The following is an 11,377-nucleotide window of genomic DNA, read 5'->3' as shown; positions in this document are numbered from 1 at the left end:
AAAAAACCGCCATGCTCCAGATTCCACCGTTCCATTCCGCTTTCCGTTGCTGTGGAATTCAAAGGTGTTTAAATACTAATGTTTTCTTTATTAAAGTTTAAATTTACATTATTTTTACATCAGAAATATGATTCAGCATAAAGCTATACAGATTTCCGGATCTTCTGGATATTCCAAACAATAAGAAGAAACGGACAGAACTGTCTGGACCAGCCGGAAAGGGGCTGAACTGGCAACACTGCTCACTGCCACCGGGCAGCACTGATGATGACGAGAAATTCGTTTTAAAACTTTCTTGCTGCCGTAAAAATGCGCTTTTCCGCATCGGACCACGTATTTGGAACAAATGTTTGCTGAAGAAAGTCCGCCCACTCAATGTAAGCGCCAACGTCTCTTCCATCGCCGCCGCCGTCGTCGCCGCCGGAATATTTTGTTACTGTTTACTGTTTTGCTTGCACAAGTGCAGAGCTTTTCGACTTCAGTTTTGAAGTGGCGAGTCCGTGGTTTGCTCCGTAGTATCGTTATCTGATTGTCACAGGTGGGTGGTTATCAGCATTGGAAACCCAGCTCATTGTCTGACTGACGTGCTTCTTTTAAGTTACTTTTTGCATACGCGGCGGCCCGGCAGAAGGAGACCAATCAGCCACCGAAACCAGTTTGTGGACTTCCGGAGAGGAGAGAAAGTGACGCACTAGACCAAGATGTTGGCCCACTCCGCCCACGTTATGACGCTGGCCAACAGCATTATTGGCGTGGGTATTCTGGCCATGCCTTTCTGCTTCCAGAAGTGCGGCATAGTACTGTCCATCGTCCTGCTGATCCTCAGCAACTGGATTACCAGGGTGTGCTGCCACTATCTGATAAAAACCTCGCTTCTGACACGTAGAAAGAGCTTCGAGCTGCTGGGCCTTCATGCTTTCGGCGTCTCTGGCAAGCTGCTGGTGGAGCTATGCATCATAGGCTACCTGATCGGTACGTGCATCACGTACTTTGTGGTGGTCGGTGATCTGGGGCCCCAAATAATCTCCCAGATGTTCACCCTGAACGTGGGCGAGCACCAGCACCTGCGCACCCTGGTGAGCATCTTAATCTTTGAACAAAAGGGCTTTGGACATAATGTATGAGTTTCAGGTTATGATTGTGGTGACGGTGGTCTGCATCCTGCCGTTGGGCATGCTCCGGAACGTGGACAGTTTGTCCGCCGTGTGCACTGCTTCCATTGGGTTTTACGTGTGCCTGATGCTCAAGATAGTGCTGGAGGCCCAGGCGCACATATCCGCCAACGACTGGACGGACAAGGTTCGCTACTGGGAGCCGGCGGGCGTGCTCCAGTGCCTGCCCATATTCAGCATGGCGCTCTCCTGCCAAATGTGGGTGTCTCGTTGGCCCAATTGCTGGCTCTTTGTTCGCGAAATTTGACTAAATATTTATCCAATTTCCAGGCAGCTGTTCGAAGTCTTCGAGAGTATCAACAACCAGAGCCTCGACAAGCTAAACGGAATTGTGCGCAATGCCACTTGGATATGTACGTTTGTGTACATAGCCGTGGGTTTCTTCGGATATGTGGCCTTCTGCACACACACATTTTCGGGTATTTATATCTGAACCTACGAAGTAAATAAACTTTATTTTGGGTTGGCTTTTGCAGGCAATATTCTGGTGAACCTGTCCAACTCATTCGGCAGCGATATCATAAAGATCGGATTTGTGCTGTCGATTGCCTTTAGCTTTCCCCTGGTTATCTTCCCCTGCCGGGCCAGTATCTACTCGCTGCTGTACAGGAAAGTGAGTGCCTTAACCGGAGTTCCGCTGATTAGGAATTATCGTAATGCTTATACTTTCAGGGGCATTCGGAGAGCAGTAGTTATATTCCGGAGCAGCGCTTCCGCTTCATCACAATCTTCATAGTTACTTTTTCGCTATGCGTGGCTTTGGTGATTCCCTCGGTGGAGCTTATCATCGGACTGGTGGGCTCCACCATCGGCGTGGCCATCTGCATTATGTTTCCGGCCTCCAGTTTCCGGAAGATTATCAAGAAGGAGTCGATGGAACGCACACTGGCCCAGTTTGTGTTCGTGAGCGGATTTCTGTTGATGATTCTGGGCACTTTTGCCAATCTAACTGCCATTGACGAGAAGAGCTCGGGCCCAGAGTTCGATGTCGTCCAGCTGGTAACGCCGCTGTATCCGGAAGGCAAGGTTCCAGGCCTTGTGGTAGACCTACCCAAACATTTGGCCAAGGAACCTTCGGAAAATGAAAAGATTCCATTGCTGAAAAAACTGGAGGTGCAGAATCCAGAGCTAGTAAAGGATGCGGGCGTGGAGAAGGTAGTTGATGTGCCAAAGGCAATGCCGCCCATTCCATCCGAAAACCCACCGTTGCCTCCCCTACCCATTGATGAAGTCCACCCGGCTCCTATGGAAAGTGATAACGCTCCTAGTGAGCCCAAGAAGCCTGCGGTCGAGCCACAGGAATCTGTACCGGATGCGAAACCTGTTGATGTGAACATGTCTGCTGGGAAGCAGAAAGCCGTTCCACCACCTGATGCGGCAGCTCCAACGGAGGCCTTCAAGAAGGAATCCAGTCTGCTGGTGGCGAGCAACACGATTGATGGAGCTGCCATCAAGAAGGAGGAGGAGGTGGCCGCCGAGGAGCAGAAGGAGAGTAAGGGCAGTGCCGATGAGCTGCTGAAGACGCAGAACGAACTGAAGGAAACCAAGAAGCTTCTGGCCAAGACCGTGGTGGAGCTCAAGGAGGAGCTGGCCAAGAACAACGTGCCTCTCGGCCAGGATTTGGATAAAAAGAAGATTGACCGTTTGGAGGACCAAAAGAATGCACCCACCAATGAGCTTCTGGAAAAGGAAGTCAAAGCTGCCGACGTGGCAAAGGAACCTGAAGTGAAACTCAAAGAGGAACAACCTGTGGCTGTGGAAGAGCGCAGGCCTAGGGCTTCTCTAATCGATATACTCACGGAGAATACTCACTTGCGTGAGGAGAAGGAAGCCCATGCCGGCGTCTACGAGCCACTGTCCTACAAAACCGGAGAGCTGCTCAAGAACGCCAGTGCGGACACGGCCAGTCTCATCAAACGACTCCCAATCCCGCTTGCCCTGATGGTGAATGCAACCCAGCCAAAGGCGAGCAACGATTCGGAGGGGAGGAAACCCAACCTTGAAGACAACGTGGAGGCCATTCGTAGGGAGCTTCTGAACCTGCGAAGCGGGCAGTCCGAAGACGGGACCGAGCAGCCGCTGGCGAGGATGAAGCGCGAGGCCTCCAGCGAGAACGAAAACTGCCTAAAGGATCCAAAGTTGAACGAAGTTAACAGCAACGCGGCGGCCGTTGTGGCGGCTGGCTTGAACCTGAACATGGAGAGCATAGGACGCGATCTCAAGTCCATCAAAGATGACGACGTCGAGACCACAACTGAATCCTACCTGGCCAGCCTGAACGAAACCCACACCCCGCTGCCCACGTAACGTTATGCAAAGCTTTATGTACATAGACCATAGACGTATTTATGTAGATTAGAGTAGGAGACTAGGTGATCGTTTACAAATATACACAACCTGTAAGATTAGTTGGGAGTCTTGCGTCAATCTCTGCCCCATGCCAGTCACAGGCCAGGTTTCGTGTAAGCAATAGTCCAAATTTGTTGTGATACAGCCCATCCAAAATGTCCATAGTTCTCGATGTTGTTCAGCGAATTGTGCTGCAGAAGGCCTATGACTTAACCTGTGAAGCAGCCATTTGTGCCCTGAGGAGGTGCACCTACGTAAGTGGCCACCATTCTCCCGAGTCTCCTGAGCACTAAGTGAACCTTATTCTTAGCCAAAGCATGTGAAGGGCGGCAACCACAAACTGTTGAAGCCCGGGCCTCCTCCCAAGGCGATCTCCTCCAGCCCGCCGGAGCTGGTGGCTACTCCACTAGTTAAACCCAAGGCGCCACCGATTCGGAAAGTCATCAAATACGAAGGGCGCGACATGCCCCGAACGAACAGCGGCTTGATAGACCCTCCGCAGTGCTCCTGCATGCGCATCTGCCGGGACAGCTACTTCTCGTAGAGGAATGCCGGAGCCGACTCCGAGTAGATTAAAAACAATTGCAACTTTAATAGAATTGGAAAAAGGACAGGTTCAAGGAGCACATCTCATTCCACTCCATCAAATGTAACACTAATAACAGGTTTCCGAGCTTGGTAGCAACTAACACGTCTGAGTATGTTCCTGGGTCTATGCCACATCCGCCCCCAGGGAGTGCAGGTCGTAGAGCACCTCCAGAATGGCCGCCACACTCCAGGCCTGCGTGCGGCACGAGTCTCCGCAGTAGGCACCGTTGTCGTTGGTCAGCTCCGGCAGTCCCCGCCAGTGGGACGTCTGTAGCTCCCGCAGGTGGTTGCGCAGAATGGACCAGGTCTCGGCAATGGTTTCGTCCAGGTGGCCGCACTTCTTGGCGAAGATCAGGCGCGCCCGCAGGTAGAATCCGATGGGCCACACCCACTCCGGTCCCTGGTGGTAGTTGGCACCGTGGGCCACCGTGCAGTCGGTGGAATCGTTCGAGTTGTCGTAGTTGGCCCTGTAGTTCCAGTCCTCGGGATCCAGAGTCTTCATGCCCAGGGGTCCCTGAATATACTTCCTAGCCTGCTCCAGCGCTCGCCACGCGTTCTGGGGATTGCACAATTCCGGGGCCACGGTCAGGGTGATGGGGAAGTTGCAGCGCAGCTGGAAGTCCGTCCAGCTCTGGGTGGCTCCGTAGCTGTCCTTGTATATGAGCTTCTTGTTGGCCAGGGAACCGGTTTCCGACTCGGACACAAAGAAGAACTTTTCAAAGTTGTCCTTGATGCGGTCCGCCCACTCCTTGTAGGTCCACTTGGTCTTCTCACCAGACGGGCCCTTGCGCTCCACTCCGGAGTAGGGTATGAGGTCCTTCTCGGCGAGGCTTTGCATGAAGCGCAACGAGGCGTATTGCAGGCCAATCAGCTCCACGGCGGATCCGTCACGGGGAGTACTGGGTCGCCCCTTGTTGCCCGCCTTCTGGGAAGAGCCCATCTTATCCATCCAGGTGCCGCAGTTGAAGTTGTTGCCGCCGTAAACGAAGCCGGTTTCCGGGTGGACTCCGATGTGGTTGTTGAATCCCTGGTCCACCATGTGCTCGTCAATTTCGCGACCAGCATTGCGCTCCCTGTACTGCAATCCCTGGAAATGGACCTGCAGGGCTTCCTGCATGACGTCGTACAGCAGCTGGTCGAAGGCTCCCGGAGCATGGGCCTCCGCATCGTCGTAGGGGAAGATGCGCGACACCTTGTCCTTCAGGATCTCGATTCCCTTCGGGGCATCCTCGACATACTGTTTGATGGAGTACATCCACCACCAGACGGCGTCGCGGCAGTTGAATCTCGAACGGTTGCCACCATCCAGGAGATTGGGAATCAGGCCATGACGCAGGGTCTGTCCAAACCCAATGATTATGTAGCGGGCTTCGTTGTAGCGACCGGTGAGGAACATGGAACCGCGCAGGGCGATGAAGGTATCACGGCCCCAGCAGCGCATGTAACCTGGAAAAGGGATTGGGAGGGTTTACATTGCCATCAAGCTGATCTTCTGTTGGGGAAGTCTCACCAGTGGAGAAATGCGGCAGTCCAGCGGAAAGAGTGACACACTGCTTGGGGGGTTTCGGTGGGCTTATGGCATGGCTGAATCCTGGCAGGTTGGCCGACTTGCAAACGGAGAGGAACTGCAGCGTGGAGAGAGCCAGGGACTGGGTAAAGCTATGGCCATTCTTTATGAAACTGAAACGACAACGAGGGTAACTATCATGAACTCTTCCCCTCCGTGGAGAACGTACTCTGGCATAAGTTCGTTGACTTGGTTGATGAGCACGTTGTAGACCCCACTGACAATGGCATCGAAGTAGCAGGGTACGAGGTAGCGAGGAATATTCTTCAGGGGCTCAAAGGTGGCCTTGAGCCAGGCAGAGAGGGGCTTCAGGTCCTCGAAACTGGTTAGGCGGTCGGCGATGTAATCTGTGGACGGCATATGTAAGGCTTTGGCCTTGATCCACTCCAAACTACTTACCCATCATCCAGTTTCCGTCGCGGAGATTGTTGCAGAGGGGATGACCCAGGTCGTTCTTGGGCGAAATCTCCGTCAGCAGGGACACGAATCCCTGCAGGCCGCAGTACACGATCCTTCCGAAGTTGGGAATATCATAGGCTGATCCCCCGTTGCCCATGTCCCGTTCCTCCTGGTCGCAGTTGAAGAGAGCACCGCTCAGCGCCACAAAGTCCAGCTTGGACACGATGTCCTGCAGCTGGGCCCATTCCTCGCCGGTTCCCCGGCGCAAGGAGTTCGAGATACTCTGGAGCTTGTCGAAGTTGGCACGCGGTCCCGGGTGGACTGACACCCTAATGGCCACCACAGTGCCGGGTCTGAGGTTGGCGAAGTTCAGCACCGTGTTGTTCCCGTCCGCATAGGCCTGGGTCTGGAACACAGTGGACTTGGCCAACGGGATGTGCTCCTGAAGACTCAGCTGGAACTGCGTGAAGCCGTTGATCACGTTCGGGTCTTTCTTGAAAGGAGCTGGGCGATCGAATGGCTTGTCCCCTTGCATGGTCAGGCTGGCCTCGAGTATGATCTCGTCCAGGACGCCTTCAAAGCGCAGCGGACGGACGCCGGTGGCTCCAGCATTTGGATTCGGGTAACCGAAGGCGGTGTGGGCCACCAGGATTACCGACTGGTGGGTGGTCGGTGAGTGGCGGGTGACGGCCACGACATTGGGATCCATCTGGTCGACGTACACCTGGCTGAACCCTTCCTCCGCCAGTTGGCCGTGCAAAATGTTCAGAGCTCGCTTGGCGCCCATGATGCCAGACTTGGAGTCCACTCCCTTTCCCCATTCTTGGTAGAGGCGCTCCTCATCCACCACGTGTATCTGAAAGAGGGAGGGGGTTGAATCACGGTTAGGATACCATGACGGCTACTTACGTGATGGGGCACCAGTTCATCGTAACCACGGTTGCTGCCAGTGGCACAACAAGCCATGGAGACCAACCCCGCTGAGGGCAGCAGGTCGTACACGGAACGCTTCTCCACCGGAGACGGGTTGTCGTGGGTGAGGTCCAAGAACAAGGCATGCGCCACGCTGGAGGCTTCGTGGCGGGCGGAGTTGGCGTAGAAGCCGCCCACTGGCACGCCGCCGTACCGGTAAACCAGACGGCCCTGCTCGTGCGAGTCCCAGGCGGAGAGGGCCTCGCGGATCAGGGAAGTGATTCCCAATCGGTTCACAAACACATTGTCCGTGGCATCGGAGTTGGTGAACAGCTCAGCTACCACATACAGCTCCGGATTAATCTTCCGGGCGGCGTCCAGCAGAAACTCGGCCACGTGCAGCGGCGTAGAGTGGCAGTTGTCCAGGCGAACACCATCGAAGATGCGGGCCGTGGTCTCCACATACTCGGTCATGTGTTTCCACAGGTACGGGCTGTCCTCCGGCTTGCGACCGAAGCGCAGTTTGACGCTATCGCCCCACGAGATGAGCTCGCGCTTGAGGTAGACATTGGCACGTCCCGGCTGCTCCTCGGCAAAGTCCCGGAGTGGATCGCTGGAGCCCATCACCCAACCGTTGTGGGCCATGAAGAATCGTCCCGCCTGGGTGTACATGTCCGCCTCGATCTCGGTCAGGCTCTTGCCTTCGGTGCCCGTGTGCGTGAAATAGACCATGAAGACGGAGTGCTTCTCAGAGATCTCCTTCACCTTGGGACCATCGCCCTGGACGCGTTCGTAGCGCACTCCGGCCAACACGTTGTCCACGGCGTAGTTCAGGTATCCCTGGACTTCGGCGCGAATGCGATCGTTCAGGGAGTCCAGATGCCGCCGCAGGGTTTCGGCGCACTTGCGGAACCGCGACTCCTCATCGAAACAGTCGCCATGGAAAGCATTAAAGATCTCCAGTGCCAGCTCGAAATTAATGGTGCTGGCCAGGCGTCGATATTCCGGGTCCTGTACCAGTTGTATCTCCTGGAAGCGCGACTCGTTGGCCACGTTCTTGGGTGGCTCCCGAGTGCGCACCTGGGTCATGAAGTCGTTCACGTACTTCATCACATCGCACTGGTACAGCTCGTGAATATTGACCTTGGACAAGTAGGAGGTGTGCAGCTGGTACTTTAAGGCTTCCAAATGGCACTCCTGGTCGATGACCTGCGGTACGCCCACGTGCTCCAGACTACCCTCGGCGATGTCGGCTCCGCAGGCGGCGAAAGCGGCATCCAGCAGGAAAGCGGGCCGCAGATAGGGACACGTGGCGCAAGAGTACGTGGCGTCGGGATGCTGGAGCAGCCACTCGGACTCGTTGGCCGTGTGGTTGAGCACGATGTCGCAGATGGAGGCCACCTAAGCGGCGGGGGTTTAGTAAGCCCTTCGAAGCCTCCAGCAGTCTGTACTCACCCCCCATTCCTGACGGCACTTCTTGATAACCTTTTCGAGCTCTTCAAAGGTGACCTTTCCTCCCTTCTGGTTGGCAAAGTGGGAGTTGACCTTGAGCTGGTCGCGCAGGGAGTAGCAGGAGCGAGAGCCGCCCAGCTCCTGAACGGGTGTGAAATGAATCACATTGTATCCGGCCTCCTTGGCCACGCGCAGCTTGGGCTCCCAGGTGTTGAGGGGTCCCAGGAGCTTGGTCAATACTGTTTGACAGCGCACCGAGTCCAGGGGTATCGTCTTCTGGGCTCCTGGCGGCCCCACATGCAGTGTGGGCTCCACCTGAACATAGAGAGCACCGTCCGCTCCAGCAGCCCCAGTGTCTGGTCTAGAAAAGCAAGATTTCATCAAGGGATAAGGATTAGGGCTAAAGTCATGTTGTTACCTCTCCAGATACCGGAAGTAGAAATGGAAGGTGCCCGAGAGGTTCAACTCCACCAGGCTGTATATATCCGTGTCCACGACATGCGCCTCTGGATGCATCACGGATGAGATTTGCTTGCCGCTGCTGAGGTTCCAGTTGAGGAGCCGGTACTCCGTCCGTACGAACTTTTGGCCCTCGGCGGGGTAGTTGGTGTACAGGAGTATCTTCCGGCCGAGGAGGGCGGCATCGGGATGGACACTGAGCTTGGAGCCCCTCTTCAGGCGGTACAGGACGTGCTCCGCATTCTGACCCTCGTTGATGGGGATGCTGTGCGAATCCGTCTCCTTGCCCATGGTGCTGATCTGTGGGAGATCAGTGGAAATGGTTACACAACCAGCCGTCACACCATTACTTAATTGACACATGAACATGGCTTCATGGATGGAGGAGAGTAGGTGATGGGGATGAGGGGGATAACTGCAATCACAACGCACACACAGAGGCATCTTGTTAAAACACCACCACACTGCGAGAAGAATTGTTGAGGATTGCCCGGTGGACGGTGGACGGAGACTGGTTTCGGAATAGTTTTAGTAGATTTAACAAGGAGAACACGGCACAGACTGCAGCATCGCCGGACGGAGTGCTTGCCTTATATTCCATGGCCTCCGACCAACACACGGACATAGAGAAGAGACACATAGGTAGGCATATACACGGGTGGCATATATGTAGTATAGATTTATGGAACAGCAATCGATCACAGGCAATATAGGCGATACTACCTCACGGCGACGGATGATTTGATTTGATACGATCTCGGCACTCCCTGCATTTCCCATTGCACTTGCACCGGTTCTAATCACGACTGATTCCGATTTCTCCGCCGGACGATGCTGCTCTGGCGGCGGCTGATGCTGATGCTGCTTCTTCTTTCCCGGTAGTTGCTCTTCCTCGGATTCGATTTGTAACGGTGCATTCTTATCAGGCTCTATGAATCCCAGCAGCCAGCGAAAGAACTGATAGCGCATCAAGATCTGGAGGACGCTCCTCCAGAACCAATGGAATCCCTCAGACAGCATTTATCCCGGTTCCCTTCAAGCCTCCACCAAATCCAGCTGAAAATATCGTTCTTGGCTACTTTTTTTTTGGGGAATTTTAATTGTTTTGGAGCCGTTTGCCGCGGAACAGTGACTGCCAGGAATTCTCAGCCGGCCTAATCGCAAATGGAGCATTAAACGAATATGTACCTTTAATCGCGTTCGGATGACATGCACACACACACTATACACATGGGAAGGTGGCTCAAGTTGGATTTTCAGGGGCGTGCTCCCAGAGGGGGATTGGAGGGTCTTCCATTTTATTTATTTATTTTCTCAAAGAAACTGTTTCAAGTTCATCAATCAGTGGGGGAACTAATAAAGCTTTCCCTATGAGACTAGTTTTATTGGCTTGTGGGGGTCGAATAAATTGAACAAATTCGAAATTCCTTATCAGTAAAAATAATATGTTTTAGATTTTTAGATTTCACCACATCACCCTCCATATTAGGCCCCCTGCCCCTGGGCTTCCAGTTGCATTTTTATTGACAGGCATGTGGCGCCTACGTGTTGGGGACCTCGAACATTTTTTTAGCGATTGGCGGGATGTTATCAACATTGAAATTTCACTAGCAGGTCAGGAATAAAAATACTTTTTGCACACATCAGCCCAAACAGACGCACACCACCGCACACGCCCACATCCATACGTGTGGGAGAGGAGCGCCTGCACCTTCATACCCACCGATGTAGGTCAATGAATTGCACTTGTTTGCCGGCAGACTTGGCCTTAGAATATATAAATAGCAGTCTATAGAAATCCAGTCCTAAATTTAACAAAAAAAAACAAAGAACTGCTCCATGTGGGTAATCTGTGTATACTTTTTATCTCCCCCGCACTTATCTAAACACTTTCATTCACATTCATGCTTGGGAATATTGTTTATGTACACGGGAATACGTTCTCCACGAATTGTTTTGATTTTACACACGTTTTTGAATGATTTTTGTACTGTTTGGGCAAGAAATGAAGCGACAAATTGAACTTTTACGTTACCAGCTGAAATTCTTAAGCAATTGTTCCGATTCTATCAAGCTCAAGGTGACCTCTGAAGTTTTTGTGGTCATCAGGCACAACCCCCAACAACAGATGCTTGTAAACAAAAAACAGCTGTTGTTCATACGATAACAAAAACACATGACGTTTTGTTTTGTTACAAGAAGGATACTAAATCCTAATATAAATTGGGGTAGTTTTGTATTTATTTTTAATAATAAATAAAAAGGTACATCAATCGGGGAAATTTATCAACCAATTTCTTTCAATTAACAACAAAAATTAATAATAAATGCATGTTTTTGGGACATCATCCTTCTTAACGCATAAACATATTATATTTAAAATAGGCGCGACAGAAAAGAATATTTTTATTGAATTGGAGAGATACATTATCTTATTCATTTTTTAGCATTAATGTCCTGTAACGAAAAGAAACATTTT

At 52.6% G+C, this 11,377-nt stretch overlaps 3 protein-coding genes across 6 annotated transcripts; 2 read left to right on the top strand and 1 right to left on the bottom strand.

Annotated features, from left to right (window-relative positions):
- Nucleotides 1–252: 252 nt before the first annotated feature.
- LOC108118859 (putative sodium-coupled neutral amino acid transporter 10) lies at nucleotides 253–3,580 on the top strand. The gene is made up of 6 exons (XM_017231776.3): nucleotides 253–538; nucleotides 599–1,076; nucleotides 1,132–1,370; nucleotides 1,443–1,591; nucleotides 1,649–1,785; nucleotides 1,845–3,580. The coding sequence occupies exons 2-6, from the start codon at nucleotides 702–704 to the stop codon at nucleotides 3,477–3,479; spliced, it is 2,535 nt and encodes an 844-aa protein (XP_017087265.2). The 5' UTR covers nucleotides 253–538; nucleotides 599–701; the 3' UTR covers nucleotides 3,480–3,580.
- A 19-nt stretch (nucleotides 3,581–3,599) lies between these two features.
- LOC108118860 (uncharacterized) lies at nucleotides 3,600–4,210 on the top strand. Its single transcript, XM_017231777.3, has 2 exons — nucleotides 3,600–3,775; nucleotides 3,832–4,210. The coding sequence occupies exons 1-2, from the start codon at nucleotides 3,677–3,679 to the stop codon at nucleotides 4,063–4,065; spliced, it is 333 nt and encodes a 110-aa protein (XP_017087266.2). The 5' UTR covers nucleotides 3,600–3,676; the 3' UTR covers nucleotides 4,066–4,210.
- Nucleotides 4,090–11,014, bottom strand: LOC108118857 (glycogen debranching enzyme). 4 transcript variants are annotated; one of them, XM_070279221.1, is made up of 8 exons: nucleotides 10,934–11,014; nucleotides 8,858–9,198; nucleotides 8,443–8,800; nucleotides 6,985–8,388; nucleotides 6,076–6,931; nucleotides 5,846–6,023; nucleotides 5,620–5,789; nucleotides 4,090–5,555 (listed from the first exon to the last, which is right to left on the bottom strand). In XM_070279221.1, exons 2-8 carry the CDS (start codon nucleotides 9,187–9,189, stop codon nucleotides 4,234–4,236), a joined length of 4,620 nt encoding a protein of 1,539 aa, XP_070135322.1. In that variant the 5' UTR covers nucleotides 9,190–9,198; nucleotides 10,934–11,014; the 3' UTR covers nucleotides 4,090–4,233. The 4 variants fall into 4 exon arrangements, with proteins under 4 accessions (XP_070135322.1, XP_070135323.1, XP_017087261.2 ...); XM_070279222.1 differs by having other exon boundaries at nucleotides 10,869–10,958; XM_017231772.3 differs by lacking the exon at nucleotides 10,934–11,014 and adding an exon at nucleotides 9,622–9,947.
- Between the last annotated feature and the right edge of the window lie 363 nt (nucleotides 11,015–11,377).

The sequence above is a fragment of the Drosophila bipectinata genome, chromosome 2R, assembly GCF_030179905.1.
Source record: "Drosophila bipectinata strain 14024-0381.07 chromosome 2R, DbipHiC1v2, whole genome shotgun sequence".
Lineage (NCBI taxonomy): Eukaryota > Metazoa > Arthropoda > Insecta > Diptera > Drosophilidae > Drosophila > Drosophila bipectinata.
This window is presented reverse-complemented; position numbering and strand designations above follow the sequence as displayed.

Excerpts from the sequence above, each read along its gene's own strand:
- LOC108118860 (XM_017231777.3), top strand. The coding sequence starts at position 3,677 with ATGTCCATAGTTCTCGATGTTGTTCAGCGAATTGTGCTGCAGAAGGCC. Across the intron at positions 3,776-3,831 it reads CCCTGAGGAGGTGCACCTAC|CCAAAGCATGTGAAGGGCGG; the intron begins GTAAGTGGCCAC and ends CCTTATTCTTAG.
- LOC108118857 (XM_017231772.3), bottom strand. The coding sequence starts at position 9,918 with ATGCTGTCTGAGGGATTCCATTGGTTCTGGAGGAGCGTCCTCCAGATC. Across the intron at positions 9,199-9,621 it reads AAATCATCCGTCGCCGTGAG|ATCAGCACCATGGGCAAGGA; the intron begins GTAGTATCGCCT and ends GATCTCCCACAG. Across the intron at positions 8,389-8,442 it reads AGTGCCGTCAGGAATGGGGG|GTGGCCTCCATCTGCGACAT; the intron begins GTGAGTACAGAC and ends CCCGCCGCTTAG.
- LOC108118859 (XM_017231776.3), top strand. The coding sequence starts at position 702 with ATGTTGGCCCACTCCGCCCACGTTATGACGCTGGCCAACAGCATTATT. Across the intron at positions 1,077-1,131 it reads ACCAGCACCTGCGCACCCTG|GTTATGATTGTGGTGACGGT; the intron begins GTGAGCATCTTA and ends TATGAGTTTCAG. Across the intron at positions 1,786-1,844 it reads ACTCGCTGCTGTACAGGAAA|GGGCATTCGGAGAGCAGTAG; the intron begins GTGAGTGCCTTA and ends TTATACTTTCAG.